Source organism: Oncorhynchus masou, chromosome 24 (assembly GCF_036934945.1).
Source record: "Oncorhynchus masou masou isolate Uvic2021 chromosome 24, UVic_Omas_1.1, whole genome shotgun sequence".
Lineage (NCBI taxonomy): Eukaryota > Metazoa > Chordata > Actinopteri > Salmoniformes > Salmonidae > Oncorhynchus > Oncorhynchus masou.
The window spans coordinates 52,867,538-52,878,457 of record NC_088235.1 but is presented as its reverse complement, the minus strand read 5'-3'; the positions used below and the strand labels follow the sequence as shown (position 1 = coordinate 52,878,457).

Sequence of the window (10,920 nt, the reverse complement as noted above, 5' to 3'; positions counted from 1 at the left end):
GATAGTGTGGTAACTCTGATTGATGTGACAATCAATGCTGTGCATCACCAGTAGGGATTACTCCATACATATAGTATGCAGACTGTTGGTCTGTAGGGATCACTGGATTGCATCAACCTTTATTAATGTATGGACAGGGTTGATGATAACTGTTATTATTGGTATAGGACCAGGAGTTTTCCCTTACCACCTGATTTGAAAGTCTCTGGACCATATGGTTAACTGATGAGTGTCACCACAATGAAATGCAGACAACACACTGTTTTTTTATATGTTTTGTTTCACCTTTATTTAACTAAGCAAGTCAGTTAAGAACAAATGCGTATTCTTATTTACAATGACGGCCTACCCCGGCCAAAACCGGACGACGCTGGGCCCATTATGCACCGCCCTATGGGACTCCCAATCACAGCCGAATGTGATGCAGCCTGGATTTGAACCAGAGACCGCAGTGATGCACGCATCAAGCACTGAGGTGCAGTTGCTGTAAGTCCTTACCTTTTTTGAAGATCACCAAACAATGATCTCTATTGCACTGCATGGTAGAACGAGAACTTGACACTATGATAGGAAACAATCTGCCTCGGAGCTTGGTGTGCTTAGAAAATGACCATTACACACATCCAGTCCTGACGGAACGCTGCAATAACGGACCCAGAAAATGTGTAAAAAGAGGAGCAACTCAGGCGGTCCCGCGCAAAGGCCACTCGCTCCCCCTAGTGCTACATGGAGAGATAGGTCTGTCTCATAGAACAATGATGAATACAATACATGTTCAGTATCTACTAAACTTACTCCAACAACTCATTGTATGTATCTCATAAGATAACCATTTTCAATGGTGAAACACATGTTTACTGGATGTTTTTCTTGAATAAAACGGTTAGAATAAAACCCGCACGTACTTCCGGTTTGGCATTGCTTGTCTATGCGCCCTACAAACATGCAGCACCTTGACTGTTATTATGCAATCGTGGTCAACGTACTGTCTGTAAGTCCTCCAAACTTCAAACAGAGGGCAGATTTGCAATTGCAAACACCTCCCAGGGCGCAGCAATCTCTTCTTGGAGGCATCAATTTCGAAAATGAACAAATATACTTTTTTATATATCCTGTGCATTTTGGTGAGTTGACAATCAACATGTTATTGTTGACATACTTTGTATAGGTTAAACTCAGATATTCTATTATTGTCAGAACTTGGGCTAGCTAAACTAACTCTCACAGCCATATTTGTCAAGTCATTCTCAACTCTGCTCTGGTATCTTGCATGGATGAAATACAGTATATACATCTACCGAACACGATGTATAAATATCTGATATTTGTTATTTAATCGACAGATAAAAGTTCCTAAACTGTCCGTGCTGAAGTAGTTTCACTTTTGATTTTGACTTGTTGGGACATGCCACGCCAGCCTTGTCTCATAGACTAGATGTAAACATAGCAACGCAAAAGTTGCGTATTCGAATCTAATCAAGGACACCTTTATAAGTTTAAATAAATAGCAACTTTGCAACTACTTACTACTTTTGTAGCTACTTTGTAACTACAAAATGCACTATAGCAGTTGTATTTCTGTATTTTGAAAGTTGTATATCTTGAAAGCTTGATTGCTGACATGCAAAACATTGTGTGACTATATCAATGGACTAATGAAACAAATACCAGAAGATAGTTTTGGCTGGAGTTTTCCTTTATGTGCAATATGCAGAAATTTCTCTGCCCATTCCTGGTTGCTAAAAGTCTAATAGTTTGCCTAATTTCTATTATGTCACAAAACAAGCAAGTATAGTGTAAAGAATCATTGTATTTTATTTAAGCTGTTTGAAGCTGGTGTACAAAACCAAAAGGAAAAGACGCAAAAACAAAACTTATGAATGGGAAGCATAGAAATAATGCACATAGAACAGATACAGCTTTTTTAGACTCGCTTTCAATGAGAATGACAGATCTATAACTCATATTTCTATGTGAATTTGGTCAGGTCACCCAAAAAGTTACATATTGCAGCTTTAACCCTAACCCCTAACCCTAGTCCCTAGCCTAGCTAACTTCAGCCACCTAGCTAACACTAGTTAACATAAAAACCATTCAAATAGAACCTTACTGTGAAATTCTTACTTACAATCCCTTAATCAACAATGCAGTTAAAAAAATAGAGTTCAGAAAATATTTACTAAATAACTATAATGAGGCTATATACAGGGGGTACCAAGTTAATGTGCAGGGGTACAGGTTAGTCAGGGTAATTTGTACATGTAGGTAGTGGTAAAGTGACTATGTATAGATAATAAACAGTGAGTAGCAGCATGGTAAAAACAACATATTAAACATATGGCACATTTTTTACATATTGTAAGAATTGTAATTCATAACATATTACATGAAATGGATGATGGACATCCACATCCAAATTAATACAGGTTTACCTTTACTATGTTACACTTACCACACATAGGCACTTTTCCTTAATAATAATAATTGACCTTCCAATGTCTCATACTTAAATCACTGACAAGTGTCTCGCACACACACACACACACACACACACACACACACACACACACACACACACACACACACACACACACACACACACACACACACACACACACACACACACACACACACACACACACACACACACACAGCTACTGTAACTGCCTACTGCTGTCTGTTATAATAACACTCCATAATGTAATTGCATTTAACAGTGTACGGTTCATTTAACTACACCATTCAAAGCAGAGGGGAGTTCCCAAGACATCTTAATCACTAGCAAATTGCGCACCAAAAGGCAGAGTTGTCAAGATGGCACTTACCAGCATGAGGGAATGGCATGCTGTCTCTGTGCGGCTGGTAAGCATGTAATGTTTAACATTATCTGTATCGAACTATCTCACATTAGCATTCTTTTGGTCACCACCATGACAGGTCAATACCATAGTAATTGCTCAAGCACATTTACATTGGAGTGAGAACTGAAATGTTGATTAATTAACAAGCACTGTCCTAGTCAACTCCTGTAAAATGCATGAATAAAATTAATGTATGCTATGTAGGCCTTTGTCTTTCCCTTTGATTATGTACTCTATGTGTATAGGCCAACATCTGGAGAGCCACTGCAGTGTGAGCCCAGAGGATGGGACCTGTGTTTACTGTGAGGAAGGCAGGACCTACAACAGTGACCCCAACTCTCTGGACTCCTGTGAGCCCTGCACTTCCTGTGACCCTAAAGGTAGGCCTACACACACAATAGGTAGAACTGACACCTTATAGGTATGCCTACCTACTGTAGCAAATTAGGTTCTCTTTTGTTTTCGGAACAGGGTCGCCACACAACCTATGGGAACTCCTTTCCCTTCATGCGATATGATTGCGATGCATAATATCAAATATGTTTACAGTCACAGAACACAGTGTGGTGTGAATTGCTGTCTTTTGTTCACTGTCTTTTCTTCAAATCGAATTAAATCAAATGATATTTGTCACATGCGCTGAGTACAACAGGTGTAGACCTTACAGTGAAATGCTTACAAGCCCTTAAACAACAATGCAGTTTGAAGAAAAATAAGTGTTAAGTAAAAAAAAAGATCACTAAAACATTGAAAATAAAAAGTAACAAATAATTAAAAAGCAGCAGTAAAATAACTATAGCTAGGCTATATACAGGGGTTACCGGTACATAGGCATCAGTTAGTCAAGGTAATTGAGGTAATAAGAAGATGTAGGTAGAGTTAATGTGACAATGGATAGATAATAAACAGCCCTTTGATTCATTGTTCAGGAGTCTTATGGCTTGGGGGTAGAAGCTGTTAAGAACACATTCTTATTTTCAATGACGGCCTGAGAACAGTGGGTTAACTGCCTCCTCAGGGGCAGAACGACAGATTTGAACCTTGTCAGCTCGGGGGTTTGAACTTGCAACCTTCCGGTTACTAGTCCAATGCTCTAACCACTAGGCCACCCTGCCGCCCTGAATGTGCCCTGAACGAGCCTACAATTTCTGCCGTTTCCCCAAGGTGTCTGCAGCATTGTGACGTATTTGTAGGCATATCATTGGAAGATTGACCATAAGAGACCACATTTACCAGGTGTCCGCCCGGTGTCCTGCGTCGAAATTGGTGCGTAAAATTCAGCTGCAAGTATTTTTCCATGTGATTCAAAGGAGAAAGCAGACTTCCACGAACGATATATCAATGAAGAGATATGTGAAAAACACCTTGAGGATTGATTCTAAACAACGTTTGCCATGTTTCAGTCAATATTATGGAGTTAATTTGGAAAAAAGTTTGGCGTTTTGGTGACTGAATCTTCGGGTTTTTTTGGTAGCCAAACGTGATGTATAAAACGGAGCGATTTCTCCTACACAAAGAATCTTTCAGGAAAACTGAACATTTGCTATCTAACTGAGAGTCTCCTCATTGAAAACATCCGAAGTGCTTCAAAGGTAAATGATTTTATTTGAATGCTTTTCTGGTTGTTGTGAAAATGTTGCCCTCTAAATGCTACGCTAAATGCTACGCTAGCTATCAATACTCTTACACAAATGCTTGTTTTGCTATGGTTGAAAAGCATATTTTGAAAATCTGAGATGACAGTGTTGTTAACAAAAGCTTGAGAGCAAATATATTTATTTCATTTCATTTGCGATTTTCATGAATAGTTAACGTTGCGTTATGCTAATGAGCTTGAGGCTATAAATAGGATCCCGGATACAGGATTGCTCGTCGCATGAAGTTAAGAAGCCTTTTGGACCTAGACTTGGTGCTCTGGTACCGCTTGCCATGCAGTAGCAGAGAGAACAGTCTGTGACTAGGGTCGTTGGAGTCTTTAACAATTTTTGGGGCCTTCTTCTTACACCGCCTGGTATAGAGGTCCTAGATGGCAGGAAGCTTGGCCCCAGTGATGTACTGGGACGTACGCACTACCCTCTGTAGTGCCTTGCGGTCGGAGGCTGAGCAGTCAGCCAGCCATACCAGGTGTGATGTAACCAGTCAGAATGCTCTTGATGGTGCAGCTGTTGATCCTTTTGAGGATCTGAGGACCCATGCCAAATCTTTTCAGTCTCCTGAGGGGGAATAGGCTTTATCGTGCCCTCTTCACGACTGTCTTAGTGTGTTTGGGCCATGATAGTTTGTTGGTGATGTGGACACCAAAGAACTTGAAGCTCTCAACCTGCTCTACTACAGCGCCGTCGATGAGAATGGGCGTGCTCTTTCCTCCATTTCCAGTAGTCCACAATCATCTCCTTTGTCTTGATCATGTTGATGGAGAGGTTGTTGTCCTGGCACCACACGGCCAGGTCTCTGACCTCCTCCCTATAGTCTGTCTCATCGTTGTCGGCGATCAGGCCTACCACTGTTGTGTCATAGGCAAACTTGATGATGGTGTTGGAGTCGTGCCTGGCCATGCAGTCATGAGTGAATAGGGAGTACAGGAGGGGACTCAGCATACAGCCCCGAGGGACCCCCGTCTTGAGGATCAGCATGGCGGATGTGTTGTTCCCTAACCTTACCACCTGGGGGCGGCCCGTCAAGGGAGTCCAGGATCCAGTTGCAGTGGGAGGTGTTTAGTCCCAGGGTCTTTAGCTTAGTGATGAGCTTTGAGGGCACTATGGTGTTGAACGCAGAGCTGTTCCTTTTGTCCAGGTGGGAAAGGGTAGTGTTGAGTTCAATAGAGATTGTATCATTTGTGGATCTGTTGAGGTGGTATGCAAATTGGAGTGGGTCTAGGGTTTCTGGAATAATGGTGTTGATGTGTGCCACGACCAACCTTTCAAAGCACTTCATGGCTACAGACGTAAGTGCTACGGGTCGATAGTCATTTAGGCAGGGTTATCTTAGTGTTCTTGGGCACAGGGACTATGGTGGTCTGCATGAAACATGTTGGTATTACAGACTCAGTCAAGGACAGGTTGAAAATGTCAGTGAAGACACTTGCTAGTTGGTCAGCGCATGCTCAAAGTATGTCCTGGTAATCCGTTTGGCCCTGCGGCCTTGTGAATGTTGACCTGTTTAAAACCTGTTAGAGATTGGGCTACTTTTTTCAACATTCTGTTAAAAATCGCGCAACATTTCAACGTCCTGCTACTCATGCCAGGAATATAGTATATGCATATGATTAGTATGTGTGCATAGAAAACACTCTGAAGTTTCTGAAACTGGTTAAATGATGTCTGTGACTATAACAGAACGTGTTTCGTGGTCAAAATCGCAAGGAAACCTGATCACAAAATCGACAAAGAAAAAATCAATCCACCAGTCTCTGTATTGTCTATTGCAAGGTATAATAGATGGCGATGGGCTTACAGTTCCTACAGCTTCCACACGATGTCGCCAGTGTTGTAAATTCTATGCTGCTAAATCCTTGGTCATATGAGTAATAGGCACAGCCTTTCGTCGGGTACACAGCAGGAAGAATGGAAGGGGGAAAGTGGACTACGTTTTCCAAACTTGTTGCTATTGAATACAGATCTCTCCGTGATCAATTTGATCGTTTATTAACGTTTACTAATACCTAAAGTTGGATTACAGAAGTAGTTTGAAGTGTTTTGTCAAAGTTTATAGGCAACGTTTTTAATTTAAAAAATAACGTTGCGTTTATAAACAGTGTTTTTCCTGGATCACACAGTCTTCATAAATGGACATTTTGGGTATACAAGGACCGATTTAATCGAAAAAAAGACCCAATTGTGATGTTTATGGGACATATAGGAGTGCCAACAAAGAAGCTCGTCAAAGGTAATGAATGTTTTATATTTTATTTCTGTGTTTTGTGTAGCGCCGGCTACACTAATTATTTTGTTTACGTCCTCTTCAGGTATTTCGGGGTGTTGCATGCTATCAGATAATAGCTTCTCATGCTTTCGCCGAAAAGCATTTTAAAAATCTGACTTGTTGGCTAGATTCACAACGAGTGTAGCTTGAATTGAGTACCTGCATGTGTGTTTTAATGAACGTTTGAGTTTTAACGAGTGCTATTAGCATTTGGCGTAGCGCATTTGTATTTATTGTTGGCAAGGTGGGACGCTAGCGCGTCGGGTTGCCCAGAGAGGTTATACAGTGCCTTCCGAAAGTATTCGGCCCCCTTGAACTTTGCGAACTTTTGCCACATTTCAGACTTCAAACATAAAGATATAAAACTGTATATTTTTGTGAAGAATCAACAACAAGTGGGACACAATCATGAAGTGGAACGACATTTATTGGATATTTCCAACTTTTTTAACAAATCAAAAACTGAAAAATTGGGCGTGCAAAATTATTCAGCCCCCTTAAGTTAATACTTTGTAGCGCCACCTTTTGCTGCGATTACAGCTGTAAGTCGCTTGGGGTATGTCTATCAGTTTTGCACATCGAGAGACTGAAATTTTTTCCCATTCCTCCTTGCAAAACAGCTCGAGCTCAGTGAGGTTGGATGGAGAGCATTTGTGAACAGCAGTTTTCAGTTCTTTCCACAGATTCTCGATTGGATTCAGGTCTGGATTTTGACTTGGCCATTCTAACACCTGGATATGTTTATTTTTGGACCATTCCATTGTAGATTTTGCTTTATGTTTTGGATCATTGTCTTGTTGGAAGACAAATCTCCGTCCCAGTCTCAGGTCTTTTGCAGACTCCATCAGGTTTTCTTCCAGAATGGTCCTGTATTTGGCTCCATCCATCTTCCCATCAATTTTAACCATCTTCCCTGTCCCTGCTGAAGAAAAGCAGGCCCAAACCATGATGCTGCCACCACCATGTTTGACAGTGGGGATGATGTGGTCAGGGTGATGAGCTGTGTTGCTTTTACGCCAAACATAACATTTTGCATTGTTGCCAAAAAGTTCAATTTTGGTTTCATCTGACCAGAGCACCTTCTTCCACATGTTTGGTGTGTCTCCCAGGTGGCTTGTGGCAAACTTTAAACAACACTTTTTATGGATATCTTTAAGAAATGGCTTTCTTCTTGCCACTCTTCCATAAAGGCCAGATTTGTGCAATATACGACTGATTGTTGTCCTATGGACAGAGTCTCCCACCTGAGCTGTAGATCTCTGCAGTTCATCCAGAGTGATCATGGGCCTCTTGGCTGCATCTCTGATCAGTCTTCTCCTTGTATGAGCTGAAAGTTTAGAGGGACGGCCAGGTCTTGGTAGATTTGCAGTGGTCTGATACTCCTTCCATTTCAATATTATCGCTTGCACAGTGCTCATTGGGATGTTTAAAGCTTGGGAAATCTTTTTGTATCCAAATCCGGCTTTAAACTTCTTCACAACAGTATCTCGGACCTGCCTGGTGTGTTCCTTGTTCTTCATGATGCTCTCTGCGCTTTTAACGGACCTCTGAGACTATCACAGTGCAGGTGCATTTATACGGAGACTAGATTACACACAGGTGGATTGTATTTATCATCATTAGTCATTTAGGTCAACATTTGATCATTCAGAGATCCTCACTGAACTTCTGGAGAGACTTTGCTGCACTGAGAGTAAAGGGGCTGAATAATTTTGCACGCCCAATTTTTCAGTTTTTGATTTGTTAAAAAAAGTTTGAAATATCCAATAAATGTTGTTCCACTTCATGATTGTGTCCCACTTGTTGTTGATTCTTCACAAAAAAAATACAGTTTTATATCTTTATGTTTGAAGCCTGAAATGTGGCAAAAGGACGCAAAGTTCAAGGGGGCCGAATACTTTCGCAAGGCACTGTAGGTCTTACTCTCTCATTGGCCACAGAGAGTGCGATCACACAGTCGTCCGGAACAACTGATGCTCTCATGCATGTTTCAGTGTTACTTTCCTCGAAGCGAGCATAGAAGTAATTTAGCTTGTGTACTCCCCTTTGTAGTCTGTAATAGTTTGCAAGCCCTGCCACATCCTACAATTTAAGTTTCCCAGCATTAAGGTCCCTGTCGCCACTGGATGAACGTTTTCCTGTTTGCTTATGGCTGTATACAGCTTATTGAGTGTGGTCTTAGTGCCAGCATTGGTTTGTGGTCATAAATAGACGGCTACGAAGAATATAGATGAACACTCTCTTGGTAAATAGTGTGATCTACAGCTTATCATGAGATACTCTAACTCAGGCGAGCAAAACCTTCCTAAGATTTCATGCATCAGCTGTTGTTCCCAAATATACATAGACTGCCACCCCTTGTCTTACCAGAGGCCGCTGTTCTATCTTGCCGAAAAAGTGTAAAACACGGCAGTTTTATGTTATTCATGTTGTCTTTCAGACACAACTCGGTGAACCATAAGATATTACACTTTTTAGCATCCCATTGGTAGGATATACGTGATCGTAGTTCGTTTATTTTATTATCCGTTGATTGTATGGTTCGATCTCATGTTTGTGTTTTTAACATTTTTTACGTGACCACTGTGCTCAGAACATGTGTGTCGGCTAAAACGTAATAGAATTCTAAAGTTGGTTAGCTGGTCAGTACTCAAAAAGGTGATTCAATGTTTCATTTGAGTATTTATTTAATTCAGGGATAGGTAGAGAGACAAAAGAGTCATTTTAAGCCTTTGTCAGTGTTATTCTCCTCTCCTCTGAAGGTGCGCTTCTTTATTGTGGGCTCGTTAAGGGTAAAGACCGACAGGTGCGTTCATTTGCACGCTCCTGGAACAGAGTAGTTGATTTTAATCTAATTTTCTCCCCTTCTCTCGTTATTGTGCCCATACTAGCTAGCTTTTATTGCTTATTGTCAGGCATTTTGAATTTTTTAATGATATTAATTTAACCTTTATTTAACTAGGCAAGTCAGTTAAGAACAAATTCTTATTTACAATGACGGCCTACCCCGGCCAAATCCGGACGACACTTTGGCCAATTGTGTGCCACCCTATGGGTCTCCCAATCACGGCCAGATGTGATACAGCCTGGATTTGAACCAGGGACTGTAGTGATGCCTCTTGCACTGAGATGCAGTGCCTTAGACCGCTGCGTCACTCGGGAGCATCCATCCGTAGCTAGCTAATTAGCCCTCGGGTCTGTCCCGTTACCTCCGAAATTAGCTTGTAGCTAGCTAAATAAGCCACACATAGCTACCTTAATTAGCTTGTTGTTGGCACCTGTTGTTGGCACTTGTTTGCCCGCGGTGTCATGCCAGGCCTCACGTGACTGGCACGTCAGCCTGTTGATCTGGCATTACCACTCGCTCACTTGGAGTTTTGCTGGGAACACAGAGCCCCAAATTATAATGGATCGGAGTTGACAGTAAGTGTAACTATTCTCTCGCCGACGCCAAGGCAATCGAAGCAGACACCGAGACACACCTAGACAAAAATCTATTAACTCAAACCATCTGCATCCGGGTCTCGCCTTGTGACCTTATACCTCCAGCTGTTTGCTTAGAAATTCTAGGGATATTAAGGAGGCCTGCATCTTGTGACTGTAGCGTACGCGTAGGTATGTACGGCAGGACCAAAACGGCGAGATGGGTAGGAGCAAACCCATGTAGTTCTGTCATTTAGCTGTCCTTGTCTATTGATGTTCTGTATTTTGTTTCTTGTTTTGTGTGGATCCCAGGAAGAGTGGCTGCTGCTTTTTCAAAGGCTAATGGGGATCCTAATAAAATACCAAATACCATGTAGGTTAGCAGTAAAACCTTATTCAGTACTAGCCTTAACAGGAAGCCAGTGTAGAGAGGCTAGCACTGGAGTAATATGATACATTCTTCTGGTTCTAGTCAAGATTATCACCGTGTTTAGCACTAACTGAAGTTTATTTAGTGCTTTATCCGGGTACCTGGAAAGTAGAGCATTGCATTGCAGTAGTCTAACCTAGAAGTGACAAAATTATGGATGAATAATCTGCATAATTTTTGGACAAAGTTTCTGATTTTTGCAATGTTACATAGATTGAAAAAAGCTGTCCTTGAAATAGTCTTGATATGTTCGTCTAAAGAGAGATCAGGGTCCAGAGTAACGCT

The 10,920-nt window shown here is 41.4% G+C and overlaps 1 protein-coding gene across 1 annotated transcript in view; it reads left to right on the top strand.

Moving 5' to 3' along the window:
• The first annotated feature begins 942 nt into the window (after positions 1 to 942).
• Positions 943 to 10,920, top strand: part of LOC135512322 (tumor necrosis factor receptor superfamily member 6-like) — a 33,737-nt gene continuing 23,759 nt past the window's right edge. Inside the window, exons 1-3 of the mRNA XM_064934241.1 lie at positions 943 to 1,124; positions 2,718 to 2,862; positions 3,107 to 3,241. Of these exons, the coding sequence (XP_064790313.1) occupies positions 1,086 to 1,124; positions 2,718 to 2,862; positions 3,107 to 3,241 (319 nt within the window). The 5' untranslated portion in view covers positions 943 to 1,085. The remainder of the gene's footprint in view (positions 1,125 to 2,717; positions 2,863 to 3,106; positions 3,242 to 10,920) is intronic.